The sequence below is a fragment of the Eurypyga helias genome, unplaced genomic scaffold (assembly GCF_000690775.1).
Source record: "Eurypyga helias isolate BGI_N326 unplaced genomic scaffold, ASM69077v1 scaffold32353, whole genome shotgun sequence".
Classification (NCBI taxonomy): domain Eukaryota; kingdom Metazoa; phylum Chordata; class Aves; order Eurypygiformes; family Eurypygidae; genus Eurypyga; species Eurypyga helias.
The window spans coordinates 4184-21467 of record NW_010241285.1 but is presented as its reverse complement, the minus strand read 5'-3'; the positions used below and the strand labels follow the sequence as shown (position 1 = coordinate 21467).

Here is a 17284-nt window from a genome sequence, read left to right as displayed (position 1 = left end):
GGCAGGGGGTTGGAACTAGATGATCTTTAAGGTCCCTTCCCACCCAAACCATTCCATGATTCTATGATTCTATTTGCTTCTGCTGCAAGCACAGCGCTGGAATTTCACCTTATTTCCCACAACAAACCAGCTGTCTGTCACGCAAGAGCATACATTTAATCATCACCGGGGCACACGCACGTAATTCCAGGCCATTTCTCTTCACCGGGATCTAAACCAAATGGAAAGCCACTTACTGCTTGTCCCTGTGTGCTTTGGGTATCCAAAGCGGAGCGGACACGACACATCTCATCTGCGGTTTGCGTGTGGTAAAACTGAAGATGCAGCGAGATCCAGCCTGGCCACGAGGAACGTCCAGGCTTCTCCCTGCTCCGTTAGTGGAGACGTGTGCCGCGTTAAGGCAAAGTGACCGTCACAGTCTCCTAAGTAACGGGTCTACGTGCGTGCCTGCAGCTTCAGATGGACTCTTTAAAATGTAAATACCCATCAAATAGCGTTCTGGGGTGAACAGCTGCTATGTCACTAAATCAAATGGCTATACAAGAGATGAATTTGGTTCATGAGGCCACACCAAGCCAAATCCATCCGCAACCAACTGAGGAAGCTGTCTCCAAGATTAATCTGGACCACTGCTCAGAGCGCTCCGTTTTATTCCTGCTAAATGCAAATATCTAGATGATTCTGATGCCATACACGTTGGGGCTGTTTGATCTCTGCAGGAAACGCGTGGCTGTGGTTGACAGAAGTCTATTAGCCATCAATTTTTCCAAACTTAAATCAGAGGGATTGCAGAAGATCCATTCAGGAGGCAAATAACTAACCTGCCAGCTCCGGGAAAAGGAGCAATCTTCATTAATGTGAATTTTACAGCACGTGGTGCTTGCTCTGGGGGGAATGGTCACTACACGGGCTTTACCAGACGTGTGAATGAATCCAGAAAAGGCTGGGTACCACCCAAATGAGCGCCCTGCCCAGATGGAGCTGCCGTGCTCCTCCACTGTCGCATTCCGGGTGGGTTCTTCTGTGAATGAAATGACATCCTAACCCCCAGAGCTGTCCCGCTGACTCCAATTCTCCCAGTACCCATTCTGTAAGCTTATCTCCAAAGCAGATTCCTGAGCGCTGCGGATCCAGGACAATAACGGTTCCCAAGGAGACAGGAGCCAGCGCACAGGAGCTGTGCAGAAGGGCACAGGCACACCGGGGACCCAAAGCTGAATTCTGGTTTCAGCATCAACCTGCAGCAACTCCGACACACCGTAGGAAAGGCGAGAATCATAGAATCATGGAATGGTTTGGGTTGGAAGGGACCTTAAAGATCATCCAGTTCCAACCCCCCTGCCATGGGCAGGGACACCTTCCATAGCCCAGGGTGCTCCAAGCCTCATCCAGCCTGGCCTTGGACACTTTCAGGGATGGGGCATCCACAGCTTCTCTGGGCAACCTGTACCAGTGCCTCACCACCCTCTCCGGGAAGAATTCCTTCCTGATGTCCCATCTCCATCTCCCTCTTTCCATTTAAACCCATCACCCCTTGTCCTGTCACTACAGGCAACCGCAGGCGGTGGTGTGAGCACCGGAGGACAGTGATGTGCCTGGGGTGACGAGGACCTTGACAGCACCGACAGCGATACAAGAGGGAACAGCCATGACGTCATCTCCGGAGAGACCCCTCTTAGGATTTACTGTCTGTGTTGCAGCATCATTAAAGAGAACTGGTCCCAAAAGAGGGGAAGACGGTGCCGGGGGCATGACAGACGCCAGACGTACAGAAAGCACCCACCTGAGGGGAGCACAGGGCACAGCAACCAGCGAATGCGAAAGTAGGAAAAACCTTGGAATAACTTAAAGGAGTAACTTAAACCTGCAATAAAGCAGGTGATAACGCACGGGCAGGTCAGCAGCCTGATCCTGTAACCTGGGTAGAGGCAGGGCTGGCTCCCGGCGTGCATCGAGACGGGTGTCCCTGGCTCAGACGGGTGTGAGCCTGCCGGCGCGGTGAGACCAGGGCAGGGTGCTGCCCAGAGCGGGGCTGCTGTGCAGTGCTCACCTGAGCTGCTGTGCAGTGCTCACCTGAGCTGAGCTGCGGTGCAGTGCTCACCTGAGCTGCTGTAGTCGGAGTCGCCGTTCACACCCTCCAAGAAGGGCACCCGAGAAAGAGCTGGCTTCCCCCGACTGCGCTTGGGAGGCATCAAGCCACTGTTGGAAAGACAGGGAAAAGCAGGGCATTAGGAGAAAACAGATCACCCTTGAAAACGAAGCCAAGTAAACGGATCCCCCAGCTGTGTTTAAAACCCTGGAAGATTTCCGTACGGGTGCATCACTGACACGGGAAGAACCCTCAGTACTGGAGCAAAACCTCATCGATCCGTCTCTTCTGGTGCAAGTACACTGGAGAGCACCCCAGCCTTGCCATGAGCAATGGAAATGGCCTAATAAAAGGTTTCTAACCACGTTATGAACATGAGGAAGAAACCCAGCACAGACTTCACAGTGGGGAGCCAACGCAGCGAGGCTTGGAGCTTGCACGAGCTCGCCCAGCGCTGCACAGACTTCAGCCCTCCAACACGACTCCAGTACACACGCAATTGGACGGCACCGGCCGACGTCCTGAACCTCACTGCCACAAACATTTCAGAAAACAACGGTCTCCACCTCAAGGAATCACATCACATTGTTACAGCCCCTTCCAGTGCCTGAGGGGCTACAAGAACGCTGGGGGGGCTTTTTCCAAGGGCAGGGAGTGACAGGACAAGGGGTAACGGGTTTAAATTGAAAGTGGGGAGGTTTAGATTAAATATCAGGGAGAAATTCTTCCTGCAGAGGGTGGGGAGCACTGGGACAGGTTGCCCAGAGAAGCTGTGGATGCCCCATCCCTGGATGTCTTCAAGGCCAGGCTGGATGAGGCTTGGAGCAACCTGGGCTAGTGGAAGGGGTCCCTGCCCATGGCTGGGGGGGGCACTGGATGATCTTTAAGGTGCCTTCCAACCCAAACCATTCCATGAATCTATGATTCTTTTACCATTTTCTAATCAGCAACCCTATTCTGAGTGAGCTTGGTGCTCAAAAAGGAAGACTGGAGAAAAAGCAGTAAACAGAGCTGTCCCTAAACAGAGTAATGGGACAAGTTATCCACGAGACACCAGCTTGGTTTTAACTCCTTGTTTTGTGGGTGTCACACAGCTCTAGTGTAACTCTGCGATGTGAATTGCTCGCAGTCGGTGTAGTAAGCCCTTACATCGCTCTTTTCACCCCCAAAGTACTACACAAACTCCATCTAACAAGTCGACGGGCTCCCCTGTGAATTCAGATTTGTCTCTCACCTACAGATGGGAAAACGGAAGCAAACAGGGTGGAGCCTTAAGGCCATGGTTTGAAAGGGAGTTTCTGGCTCCCGGTCCTGTTCCAACAGGATCCTCACCCCATGAAGGATTTCTGCAGGACTCAAGGGCCAATTTAAGTGACACTACAGCCACGCAGGAATCCAGGTCTCTGCTTTTTGTTCCCTTAAAGCTCCAAGGTTTAGGACAGTTAATTGCAACAGCTCCTTGTGAGATCCATGGGGGTCGTGGTAGCATCCAGCTTACAAAAAGGCAGCGACTGAGCTGACGATCTGGGCACACAGCCCGGAGAAGGGGGGAGAGATGAAGAGGGGGATGGGTGTCCCATCAAAGACCGCGCATGTGCTAAGAGAGGTAATTTACTGGGGCGCCACGTGCTTCCCTCGGGCTGCCCAGCCCCTGACCGTGGAGGTGGGATCGCTCTGCCGCAGGAAAAAGCCCTCACACCAAAACTGCTCCTCCGAACCCTGGGCCTTGCCCCTCGTCACAGGCACGAGAGCCTTTGCAAACAGATTTATCATGGAAACACTAATCAACCTTAGCTACAACTGCAGAATTATACCCCTCTTTTGACAGCTAACATTGCTCTGCTATGCAAAGTGATCCTCAAAGTTTTCATGTGAAAAATGCTCCTGGGTTTCAAACCTGCTGCAGAATAATTTATTACACAGCTAATCGTTTTATACTGCAGCTCTGCTCCTGGGAAAGGGGGTGCACAGGGAGCTTTAGGATTTTGAGTGCCCAGCTGACACTGCAAGCTCGAGGTCTTGCAGGACTAACTGAGCACATGCACTGAGCATAAAGTGTCTGAACATATTTCTCTAGTGATGGGTCATCACCCTCCGGGTCATCAAAGACAGGCAGAGGACAATGACATGTTCCAGGCACCAAAAATACTACTAAGAACATCGACCAGGGAAGTCTTGCTTCTGTCTGTCCTGGACAATGCCATCGAGGTCAGATGTTCTCAGCCTGCCACTGACACCACACACAGACGTGATTCTGGCCTAAGACAGGTTTCACCGAGCAGTGAGTGGGCTGTGGAATGACTTGAGTCAGCATCAGGAGGGCTGGACAGGTAGGTAAGACCAGAAAATGGATATGGTACCCAAGTATGCCTACTGCATCTGACCAAAAGGTGACAGATGCTTGCCACAGGGACGTGGTGGGGTCAGCATCCCTGGAGGAGTTCAAGGCATGTGTAGACACCTGAGGACATGATCTAGTGGGTACAGGAGTGTTGGGGTGATGGTTGGACTGGGTGATCTTACAGGCCTTTTCCAACCTTTCCAACAGATACCCACATGCTTGAAAAATCCAGCACTACTGCTGGGACCTATAACTCAAGAGGACAGGAGGAAACCTCAGAATCTTTGTGACTTTTAGGGTCAACACACAAAATCGTAAGTCTGGGCTGGGTTTGAAACAAAGATGTCGAACGATAAAGCCAGGCAGGTTAATCAGACACTTTCTGGGGAGCAGTTTCTCACGGAGCACTCACCTGCAGGCTTCAAACGTGAGTCCACTGCCCAGGCCAGAGCTGCACTCGGAGTCGGAGCCGCTTTCTGCGTGCTTCGCAAAGCCATTCGTCACTCCTGCCGAGGAGACACATGGGAATCAGCCCAAAGAAGAAGCAGCAGCCACACACAGAGATGCTACCAAGGCTCAGGTAGGGTCACTGTCCCGTGACTTCCAGCCACAAAGATGCTGGGCACTTCAACCGGAGAGATTCTGCACCCCAGACTCCGCTGCAACCAAAGGTGACTAATAAAACGTATTTCTACCCCCGACACACGAGAAATTAGGCTGTCTCTGAAGAAGCAAGTGCTGGAGAAGTGCCCGGGGATGGTATAGGAGAGCTCCACACAGTATCCAGCTCGCTGGGCAAGCCCAGAGGCGAAGGAATGAGCCACTTGCTCATCTGGCGTCACATGTCGTTTGGAAAAGACACAGAGGTTTCGTGCTGACTGCCACGGACTTCTCCCTGCCTCACCCTGGGCCTGGCCGCCCGGCTGGTCCCTGCCCAGGGGAAGAAGCATGTAAAACCACAGCTTATTCGGTTAGAGATTGCTTGCGGAGAGAAAACTGCTCTAGGAAAAACTCGTCACTTCGATTTTTGGAAATGAGAGTTTCCAGTGGACAGAGCAGACACTGAGGAAGCAAATTCCAATTGGGATGAAGGAGGCTCCCCACCACCTCCCTCTCCAGCCAGCACAAACGTCACTGTAGCCACAAGTGGAATATTTCACCTCTTTGCCCCTGACGGTGCTGGAAATCCTCCCTTCGCTGCCAGGATTACTGCTCTGTGCCCTGAGGGATACCACACAGCGAGCTGGGATCACCTCCGAGCCCAGAGAGGACCCGCAGCCAGGGACAGGCAGGGCTGGGCAGGGAATGACCCCAGAGAGCATCCCCAAGCCCACAGCCGGCACAAGAAGCCAGATGACCACGGCCTTGCCCCAGCCAGGGACCCATCGCCCCCAGGTTCCCCGTGGGCTCATCAAAAGCCCGTCAGCCATGCGAAGGGGAACTCCATGCCAAGGCCACTGTGGTTTTTTCAGCTGTAAATATGGAATGGCCACAAGCAATCACCTCGTTCTGACAATCCCGATCACGTGCCTGCGGTACCAGGGATTCGGGACACCAGACGCTCCCCCGTCAGGAGAAGCCAATTGCATGTGAAACAGCAGAAGGAGCTGAATCACAAAGCAGTTCAGCAGAGGAGAAACAGCACTGCCTAGTTATAAGGGATTTTCCAGCACCCTGCTTGTATTTTCCCTTTTTTCATCCCAACATCTCATCCTGACCTACCCCCGCTGTGGGCAGCTCTTCTCTGCTTTAATTAGATGACGATGGCGAGTTCCTCAGCCAGCTGTCTGTCTTTGGAGATGCCATCTTATTTCCTTTAACCTGTCCTGGTAAGTCAATCCCCACACTCAGCTGCTCTCCTCCCACTCTCCATTTGCTAACAACCTTCTGACAGCCAAATAACTTTGGGGAATAACAGGGATACGGGCTAAGCCAAGCCCTACAGATGGCAAGTGGCCCAACGCTGGCTGTTAACACAGGGCTGAAATTGCACCATCGTCCCTCCGATGTTCCCTGTCACCCTGTGGCTTTCCACACCTCAGCTGCTTATTCTCGACTGTAGATCTGGAAAGGAACCTGCTCGGTATTCCCACTAACTTCATTTGAATTCCAGAACTGACAGTACTGCTGATTGAAAAAGAATGTTTAACATTTCATCTCAGGTGGGTGATGTGTTACTGACCCACCGCCCACCCCCAGCCCCCATTCCTGCAGCAGGAACCTCTCACTCCTAAGCATGAGCAAGGCAACACAAACCCTTTCCATGTTTTTCCAACACTCCTCAGCCCGTTCCGGAGAGGCTGCAGTCTGCTGCCCGGCCATCCAGCAGCTCTGCAAACTGCTGGGTGCACTGGTGTGCCCTAAAAAAATGACAAACGAGCTCTGCTGAGAGGTAAAGGGAAAAACTACGTGTGACCTCCCTGGGCATCCTCTTGGTCCCTTTAAAGGTTGAAAATGGAGGTGTCTAGAGCTGAACTGTCTCCAGAAACTCCACGTGGAGTGGAGAAGAGAGGTGCAACTCATCATGGCCATGGCTGCCTTACTTTACGTGGAAGAGATGACGCTTTCATCAGGCACATCTGGTTGTGGGGACTCTCCCCCAGCCATACGCTGAGTTTCAGGCGAGTAGTTTGGACGCAGACGTCTTTACTCAGCCTCAGGATTCCCTCAGCCCAACCTCACAGTTTCCAAGGGTACAGAAGGAAGAGAAATCCCAAGGAATTACCTCTCTGCCCTGCTGACTTCTCTCCATCGCTCTCGCTGCAGGTCCTGCTCTGTGGCCGCTTCCGAGTTTGTCGCTCCCTGTCAGGGTGGGAGGGGGAAAGCTGCCCGTGGTCCTCCCCGTTCTCCAGGGAGCAGTCCAGGCCTCTCTGCAGCTTCACCCCGTTCTTAGCCTTTTTAAAAAGGACAGATGTCCGCCGGCCCACGCCGCTGAACGGGGGGCTGGCAGGGGTGTCTGCAGGCGGCTGGGCCAGGCCGTTCAGGCCGCTGTCGCTGAGCAGGCGCCGGAAGGCCTGGCTCTCCCGCTGTAGCGCCTTCTTGTCGAAGAGCTCCCTGTCCGACATCACCCTCTTCGGCAGCTGATTCAAGGACTTGCTGTCGTTGATGGGTTTGAGCGTTGGAGGGTCCTGCAGAGAGTCCAGCTCCGAGAGGGAGGGCGCGGGTCCGGTGGGCTCCAGGGTTGGAGGGTGCGGGAGCTTGGCATCATCTGCGAAAAGAATAAAGAAGCTGCTTGAACACTCCAGAAAGAGTTATTCCCAAAATTACCAATAGCCATTCCCATCTTTCCCCAGACAGGAGAAACAGCAGGTGTCGACTGTTGACATGCACTCGGAGAGCTGGAGCTAATGTCCTGCTGCAACCTCTCACCTTTATCCCCTTCCTCATCCCCTTCCCTCGACGCTTTATCCAGCCCCTCTTCCTGCGGCACAGGCTCCCCGTTGGGCATGCTCTTGCTCTGCTGCTGGGCCAGCTTCTGCCGAATGGAGTTGATCTCCCGTCTCAGGAGCCGGATGCGTCGCGTCCGGGCGCCGCTGGACCTCATGGTGCTCACCATGTCTAGCTTCTCCAGCAGCTCCTTCAGCTGGGCCTCCAAGGAGAGGTGAGCCCGGTTCTCCGGGAGGAGGATGTTATCCACTGCATCAAAAGACAGTGTTACAGTGAAGAGAAGGAGCAAGGCTTCTGGAAGAAGCGTTTGGGACCACTGCCATGCCTCATTCCCACTGCTGCCATATGTGAACCAATGGCTTTAGTTCGTGGATTGAGGAATTGTTAACCTTGGAGCTTGGCTTCCTTTGGGTAAAGAGCAGCTCCCTGGTTCCCGTTACTATCCCAGGGGCCACAGCGAAAGGATACCCGTCTGCACGCCCACAGGAGAGCTCGCAGTCCAGGTTCTTGGCAGAAACCTGTTTCACTGCCAGATTAAACGACAACGACCACAAACAGAACTGACCAAAACCTAACATGTTTGCCATTCCCCTGGCTCTGCGGAAGGGCTGGCATCCGAGAGAGCCGGGCAGACAGCCGGGAGCTGCACTCTCGTACACCCACACACATTTCGTAACCCACTGTCCGTCTGCATCCAAGAGGGCTGCGGCATTTAGGAATTGGAGGAACTGGAGCATTTAGGAATTGGAGGAACTGGAGCATTTAGGACTACGAATGCTGCGGGCTGGACAGCAGCAGTATCCCGTACTGAGTTTAGCCAAGTTATCCAACCAATGCTTTAGAGCTGCATCCCAAGACAGCTGCGGGAACGGATGTGGTCACGTTGTGAATGGGAAGCCCTGCCTAGAAGAACTGCTTGGGTGCCAGCACCTTAACCCCCCACCCCACTGCCAGTGAATCTAACCCAGTTGCTCTACGCTTTGCCAGTTCACAATCAAATGTATGAGCTTTCCTCAGAGAAAAAAGTCCTAGTTCCACCCCCACAGTGTTCTTTAAAATACCAAGTTTTGGTACAGGCATGGCACAAATAAATTGCATGGGCAGTTAGAAGGCTCGTCTGAGGCAGACATGCAGTAGGAGAGCTGGAGCTGAGCTGCACCCAGCTCCGAGTGCCTGGCTCACCCCAAATCCTGCTCACTGCAGCTCTAGATATATGTGCAGGTAGCGAGATGGATAGGACAACTCGTGTATGCTGAATGATGGCTATGATTTTCCCGCAGGCTGTGACACGCTCAGAATAAAGAACACAGCTATGATCTGCCTGTAAAAAGAAAAAGGTTCATAATCACTCACCATCCTCCCAAGAAAAGCGGTAAAAGTCCTCGGTTTTGGGTGACTCGGGCAGGTGAATCCCCACATCAGTGTCAAAGCCGATGCTTTCAGCCTGCCGCCGCGCATGGCGCAATATCGCTCCGCCGAGGTCTCTGAGCCGGACAGCTGCTCGGTGGAAAATCGTGTCTTTAGCATTATACCTCATGCAGTTGGTAACTATAAGGTTAAAGTCTTCCTCAAACTCATCCAATGTTCGGTACAGGTGGGACTCCAGCTTCCGCCTCATGGTGGAAAAATCCATTGGGTTGGAAATGAATTCCAGGTAATCTGGAACCTAAACATATAAAACCTGTACAATTACAAAAACCATTTACTAGCCAACTAGAGCGCATCCATCATAAGCACTCTGAATGCCCTCTCCACTGGCAAGGGGCAGTGCCAGCAGGTCATTTCTGTGTCACCCAGGCAAGGCAGACACATCCTGGCTCTGCAAAACATTGTCCGAGACGCGCTGAAGCTTCCAATACCCTTTTTTTTGGCCTGGAAGGTTCCCCCATTGTGAGTCCTCTTTGAGAAATTCCTTAGTTCACCAGCAGCTTGGGACAAGGTGGTTTGTGCTTCCAGGGTTACGCCAGCACATGAGTTTCTGCCCAGCAATACCTCACCTACCACCCGCTAGACGCCTGCAGGAAAGAGACTTGCCTCGCTCAGGTTAACAGGCTCTGCAAAGATCTGGGCAGCATCCTTCTCCTGCAGCAGGTCCAGCGTCGTGCGCAGAAGCACGTTGAACGGGGTCAGCTGCAGCTCCATGGCAGCTTGCTGAACCTTGACCTGGGAACGGGAAAAGAGCCATGAGCGCAGCGATCGGGGGACAGGATACGCGCGTGGTGTCTCCCTCCGGTTTCTCCTGAATCACCCCGGCTCTACTCGGTGATGGAATGCTCCGGTCATCGCACCACTCGCCTGGCAGACGCACTGCTGAAGAATCTCCCTGTCCCCTCCACGTGCAGGATGCACATCAGCGGAGCCTAACTGCACCGTGTAATCCTATTGTATGGAGAACTCCTGTTTATCCAACCTCGTAAAGTCAAAACAAGGGAAAACCCCATAAAACTGAAAGATAATACAACTAAAAATGAAACAGGAAGAAGCTTTTCATGCCTGGTAAATTATCCCGTAGAACTCCCTGCCTGAAGATATTATGATGCCAATTAGCAACATTATACAAAAGTTAAAGGTATGTAGGTGTTTACATGAACCTCATCATCCATAATTACCCCAGAGAGCGTAAACAAAGTTTAAGATATAAGCTCTCAGGCTTCAAGACAGAAGCTGAGTAACAGTGGTTAGATGTTTGCACATTCCTAATCCAGCTCCTTACGCCCTTTAGGAAGTCTCTAACACCGTCTGATTTCAAGAAAACACGTTGTAGCACCAACGCTGAAACTCCATTCAAAGGAGACTGGCACAGGATAGAAGTGTTTCTTTCTCCTTTAACGTTTTGATTTCTTTGATCTTAAAATCCCTCACGATGCCATTAAACGAGTCACTTCAGCAGCAAAGGAAAGCAAGTCTGATTACGTAAAGCAAACCGTATTGGATGTGCTCAGCAACGAGGCAGCATCAGTAGGAGAATGAATGAAGGCAGAGACAGAGACCACACTCTTCCCCCCAAAACAGGAAAGAAGTCAAACAAAGACTCAGGACCCTGGAGCATCCTTCTCCACTCACCCACAAGCTGGGCTGGGATAGAGCTCAACCAGATACACTTTTCTAGGATATCTTATCCTTTCAAAAAGCACACCATAGTTCCCACAAGCTTTTATGGGTTTAGCCAAGTGTTTTAGGGATATATCAAGACTCCAAAAGCCAACAAAGCCCGAGAGTGACTATTTACCACAGGACCGAGCCACTGCTGTAAATCAAGGACAGCGCAGCAAATGACCCAGCGCTGGCATCGAGAAGACTGCAGAAAAGCTGTGGGCAGGTTCTGCCCACGAAAAAAAAAATAGCTCGCAGAGGAGCTGCGGTCACAGAGGATGCTGCTTTCCCTCTGCCTGGCGCCCTGCAGACAGCCTGAGAGCAGCCTGGCAAAACCTTGACTGGTGCAGCTTTGGAGAACTGCACACAGATCAGAGGAAACTGGAAAATTTAGTAAATGGTTTCCATTTTAAACCTTTTCATAGAATCCCAGACTGGTTTGGGTTGGAAGGGACCTTAAAGATCATCCAGTTCCAACCCCCCTGCCATGGGCAGGGACACCTTCCACCAGACCAGGTTGCTCCAAGCCTCATCCAGCCTGGCCTTGAACACTTCCAGGGATGGGGCATCCACAGCTTCTCTGGGCAACCTGTCCCAGTGCTCCCCACCCTCTGCGGGAAGAATTCCTTCCTGATGTCCCACCTCAATCTCTCTCTTTCAATTTAAACCCGTTACCCCTTGTCCTGTCACTTTCTTGTAATAAAGTGTACTTGGAGGGTGGAACACAGGATTTTTTAGCTCTAAAAATGAAAAGCAGAATGGTGATCTAAACCCCAACCTGGAGTACCCATCACCAAACTCCAGAAATGAGTATGACAGGAGACCCAACTTCTGCTCTGCAGAACACCTGGTCCAGGCCCACAAACAGAAGGGCTGCTGGAGGTCAGGAACCAAATTCCCCGTTTCTTACGCAAACAGGTTTTCCCAGCACCCTGCGGCCCAGGCATGGTCCTGAGGATGGAGGCTGAGCAGCGCCCGCCCGTGACTGACACGGGGAGAGACGGCTGCTCCGCGCATCCAGACGTCAGACTCCATGAAATGAGGGAAAGGCTCAAGAAAAACCGCCGTGTTCCCCCTCTGCCACCTGCAGCACAGGGTGCTCGCGTGTCCCGAAGCAAAGTGAGGCAACTAGAGGGCCAAAACCACCTACCTGCTCCCGTTTGAGTTTCTCCCTCTTCCGGATCAGCTCGATGAGCAGCCGTGCCCGCTCCAAGTCATGCCGCAGTTTTTGCCAGTACTTCAGCTCCTCCTTCACCGCGCTGGTCTTCTCATCCTGCTCCTTCTGCGAGACATAACAGTGGGGTGAGATGAAAAAGACGACTGGCTCCCTGCCTTCCCTCCTCTTTTTAAGTTTCCCCTGTGAACCGTTCTCACACTCTTCCTCCTCTGGGCCTGCCTCTTGTTCAGACTACGTCCCCTCCTTCCTACCGCCTTTATCCGTCCAACACACACGCAAGAGCAGAGCCCTTCTGGATTTTACGTTATCTGCAAAGTTAGGCCTAAATCATACTGCAGCGACACCCCGCGAACACGCTCCAGCGCCTCGTTGACACTCTCCCTGCTGTCATACCCAAGTTCATTACGGAGGCTGGAACTCCCTTCCGTTGGCTCCTGTGCATCGGAGAGGCAGCCCAAAGGATTTACAGTGTAAAGGTGAAGCGAGCAAAAGCACGGGAGAAAAGAGCTATTATTATCCTCTTTGTAACCAAGCAGAAACCGAGCCAGGGAAGGAGATTCGCTAAAACACAGCGGAACAGCCAACGGCGGAGGATGAGCTCGCGCCTTCCCAGACCCAGTTCAGCGGCTCCGCAACGCAACCATCCCTCTTCTCCTACATCTGTAGCTTTGAGGATACGGCTGAAGCGCGTGACTGCCAAGAGAGAAGCGCTTCACAAGATCCTGATGGTTTATATCTGTTGGACATTTGTTTTTAAGAACTTACTTACGGTAAACTGCCAACTCAGCACACCGAGGAAATGCTGCACTTCCCCAGGCTCAGACCGCTGAGTGGGAAATAGTTTTTTCTTAATCACCCAGAGCAGTCTTCGGGCAAACCAGAAGTCTCTAAATTCCTCCAATTACGGTAAAAATACACGTGCACAAGGTGCCCGATCCCTACTGACAGGCAGTGTTAGAGGGTACAGCCCGACTGTACCTGTACCTTTCCAGTGCCTGAAGGGGCTACAAGGAACTGGGGGGGACTTTTTCCAAGGGCCTGTAGTGACAGGACAAGGGCTAACGGGTTTAAATTGAAAGTGGGGAGGTTTAGATTAGATATCAGGAAGGAATTCTTCCTGCAGAGGATGGGGAGGCACTGGGACAGGTTTCCCAGAGAAGCTGTGGATGCCCCATCCCTGGAAGGGTCCAAGGCCAGGCTGGATGAGGCTTGGAGCAACCTGGGCTAGTGGAAGGTGTCCCTGCCCATGGCAGGGGGTGGGACTGGGTGGGCTTTAAGGTCCCTCCCAGCCCAAACCATTCCACGATTCTGTGATTCTACGATGACTGCTTCATTACTTCACCAAGTACTTCTCGTGCCGAACGCGGCTCTGCAACAGCATCGAGCGAGGCTGGACGCCAGCTCAGAGGAGGAAGCAGAAGAGTCCAGAGCTGATGATTATGTCTAAACTTCCACATGAATGTGCATGGGAGGGTCGGAAATTCAAGCAGCAGGAAGAATGACCCAAACTGGAATTCGGCCAGGACTCTGGCGCTAACACCCATTTTCTGGAGGAGGGGATCTTTAATCACTCGTGAGGAACGTGGGTTTATGATTCATCAAGAGATCAGTCCACCAAGGCCCATCACACCCTTGCACAATCCCACGTCTCCTCATGCAGGGGGAAACTCTTACCTGGCTCATCAACACCAATTCTAGTGGCACGATGGGTGTCCCACTGATACACTAACTCAGCTCTTCAGGCATGAGCATCCCAAGAGGAGACCAAAAAGGACTTAAATTAGGTCACCCCGATTGTTTCACCCTCATTCCCCTTCCCAGCCACGCATCAAGCGCATCTCCCCCTGGAATGCAAACTCTCTGCCCTCCCACGTGGGTTCAGCCGGGGACTGGTACCTGCTCCGCGTTCCTCTGGGACTGGAGATGCGAGTGCAGGCGCCGGATCAGGGGCACCCCGTTCCTCGCCTGCCGCTTCAGCAGCCAGTAGCTGTGGAGCCTCTGCATGAACTGGTTCTTCCTCTGGAGGGAAAGGCCGCTGCAGATTTTGTTCAGCCTAAAGGAAGCAGAGGGGTGTCACGGAGCCGGCTGCGAAGCCACCCTGACCGCAGCCTCTGGCGTTACCATCAGCTTTCCCAACAATCCTCCCTGGTGTGTCAACGCACATGCTACCACCCAGGATCTCCCCACCACGCAGACAGACGTGCCTCCTTTTCACAGAACGCCCCAAGTTCAGCAGCAGCTCGGCTGGAGGTTCTCACCGAGCACTCGCCGGAGTACGCAACCACCCACTCGGCTCCCAGCCTTCACTTCAAAACTACTTTCAGTGGCAAGAACTTTCCTGGGGGTCATGTAAGTCTGACGTTATTAAGCTGAAGACAACTACTGTGGCAGGAGCCCGAGAAGAGCACAGCGCCTGTTTTAACCTTCCCAAACCATTGGTTAGATTGCAGGCCGTGCCTCACCAGCAGTTTTCCAAAGCTCAGCTGGTAAAATACCAGCAACGTATCGCCATGCTCTCCCGAAGGAAAAATCAGCACTGCCCAGTTCTGCACGAGAGCGAGCTGAGAGGGGAACACCCACACAGCCAAATTCAAAGCTGCGTGCAACACTCACAAGCTTGACATGCTCTGTAATAAAAGGAGGAATTAGGAAACTACGAAATGAGGAGATTAAAAAGAAAAATGAAGAGCAGGATGACCCCCATCTGCCTGCCAACGAAGTACTTTAAAAACACAGCCATCTGTGTGAATTCGGATGCTCGACGGGTGTTTGCTGCCAGGGACCACCACGGATTCCGCATGGCGTGACAGTCTGGGACGGCTGCTCCGTAAATCAGGGAAAGGGTGGTGTGCCAGCGACACCCATCTGTGTGAATTCGGATGCTCGACGGGCGTTTGCTGCCAGGGACCACCACAGATTCCGCGTGGCGTGACAGTCTGGGACGGTTGCTCCGTAAATCAGGGAATCAGTGTGTTAGCGACACCCATGAGGAAGAACAGTGGTCAGGGTGATTCTGCAGAGCAGACTGAACACGGCTATTGCTCGGTCTGGGCCGAAGGCAGCGCCAACACCAGGGACCGAGTCCTCAGAGCAGACCCCATCCAGCTGCCCAGCTCCCTCCCTCCACCCTCAACGCTCACCTGTAAGAGGGGATTTGTGCGACTGCCACCATGGGCACAGACGAACGCCCGTTGGTCACGTCACCCGGCTCCTTTTTGATCTTCTGCTTCAATTTCACTTGGTTCTTTTTCAGAGACCCTTTGGGAGGGCCGGAATTGGCTTCCTCCTCCCCGTCCTGCTTCCTAGCGCTCTCCTGTCCTGCCCCACGAGCAGCCCGAGACCCTTTTTTCACCGTGCCGGGCGGGGAATGGCTCTCGCAATAGGCAGTCTTGCGCACAGTGAACGTCGTGCCGTTGACGCTGGTCTCCCTCATGGGTTCGATCTTCATGAAGAGCCCAGCGCGCTGGGCACAGGTGACGTGGAAGGCAGTGTAACAGTTCACCTTGTGGCACTGGATAGCAGCTCCCATGCCCTTCCGCTTGCAGATATAGCACGTGAGCTTCCACCGAGCCGGCGGGATGTTAGTTATCCCTTCGATGGGCTCCAGGAACACAGTGTTTGCAAAGCAGACCTCTGGGATCCAGATGGCGCAAACCACGTGAGCCCAGCGCCCGTCGCTGGTCTGCTTGAAGGCTCCGCCTCTGTTGGGGCAAAGGACACAATCCACGGGGCGAGAAGGGGACTGTAAGCAGCAGCGGCAAAGCCACTGCCCCTCGGGGATGTAGGGCACGCCGTAACACTCCTGGTGCACGGCCAGATTGCAGATATCACAGAAGAGGATGACGTTGCTGTTGTGACACTCATCGTCCATGCAGACGCAGCAGAAGGCGTCCTCGTCGATGAGGGCCTGCTGAGCCCCGTTGTTCCGGCTCTCCAAGTACGACTCCTTCTCCAACCGATCCACCAGCATCTCAAAAGTGTCAGCAGAAACCGTCCCATAACCATCGTCCCTTCTCTTCTCATTGACCATTTCCAGCCACGCCAGATCCTCCTCGTCCATGTCGTATTCCACCTCCACCTCGAGGTCCTCCGGAGGCTTTTCGATGTAGCGGTAGTAGGCGGCAGGGAGAGGAGTGGCATCTGCCGGGCTGAAGGAGTCCACCACACGGAAGTTGGGCTGGGGTAAGTGCAAAGTCGTCCCCGGTGCATGTTTGGAGCAGGACTCCTTCTTCTTGCCTTTGGAAGGTGTTTTCTTAGATTTGGAAGGGAAAAGGGGCTGCTCGCTGTTTTCCTTGTTGCTGTTGCACTCTGTGATGTCCTGGGCAGTCAGCTCATCCTCCGTGATGATTTTTAAGGGATCGTAGATGCTGATGCGATGAAGCCGCCCATCGATGTCCACCTCCACGATCCGCTGGGCCTGAGCGTACGTCAGCGTCTCCCGAGTCGGCGAGCACTTGAGGCTGTAGGGCGAGGGAGAACGCCTCCCCTCCAGGTTCTGCCGAGACCTCCTCCGAGGCTTCCTCATCGCTGCGGTCCAGAGACCCTGTAACGACACAGGACAGTGTTAAGCCAAGGGGACAAGCAAGGAGCAGCCCAGATCCAAAACCTCAGCGTCGCAGCAGAGCAACATTTCTCCCAGAGACTCCAGCAACCTCAGGCTTGCTGAGTCTTTACGCCGTCTTAGACACAAGCAGGTGAGGCACCACGGATCACAGCACCCCCCAACCTTCCCCATCTGTGTGTCCGGAGACGTATACACCCCCACAGCCCCAGATGAGAAGAGCTCAAATTCCTTTTACAGCACAGCATCCAAATGCTCTGCTCTGCATTCCACCCGGCAAACCATCCAGATCCCCCGGAACTCAGACAGCACTCAGCACATCTGCTTGCACTGTTCACGGACGACGTTCACAAAAGCCAAGGAGCTCCTCTCTGTTCTTTTGCCTGTGGCTTTTCTTTTATATCCCCAGCAGCACACAAAACGTGCTGGATGTTTTCCAGGTGGAAAGGAAAGCACTGTTCCTGTCCTATGGAAGCAGTTCCCAATTTTTTTTTGTCCCTGAGCTCCATGTGAGAAAACGAGCCGTGCTCCCTCAGTCCTCCAACCCGCCCACCTCGCATCTGCCACCACCGCTTCTTCCCTTCCCACACTGCTGATGCAAAAAATTGGTAACGAAAAATCATCCTCCAGCTTTGC

General features: G+C 53.2%; 1 protein-coding gene across 1 annotated transcript in view; it reads right to left on the bottom strand.

Moving 5' to 3' along the window:
* The window catches only part of BRPF3 (bromodomain and PHD finger containing, 3), a gene marked incomplete at its 3' end in the record, with an annotated part of 22898 nt that overhangs the window by 5385 nt on the left and 229 nt on the right, over positions 1–17284 (bottom strand). Inside the window, exons 2-10 of the mRNA XM_010148710.1 lie at positions 15228–16630; positions 13984–14140; positions 12061–12192; positions 9852–9980; positions 9171–9483; positions 7800–8066; positions 7156–7638; positions 4843–4936; positions 2102–2199 (exon numbers count right to left, since the gene is read on the bottom strand). Of these exons, the coding sequence (XP_010147012.1) occupies positions 2102–2199; positions 4843–4936; positions 7156–7638; positions 7800–8066; positions 9171–9483; positions 9852–9980; positions 12061–12192; positions 13984–14140; positions 15228–16612 (3058 nt within the window). The remainder of the gene's footprint in view (positions 1–2101; positions 2200–4842; positions 4937–7155; positions 7639–7799; positions 8067–9170; positions 9484–9851; positions 9981–12060; positions 12193–13983; positions 14141–15227; positions 16631–17284) is intronic.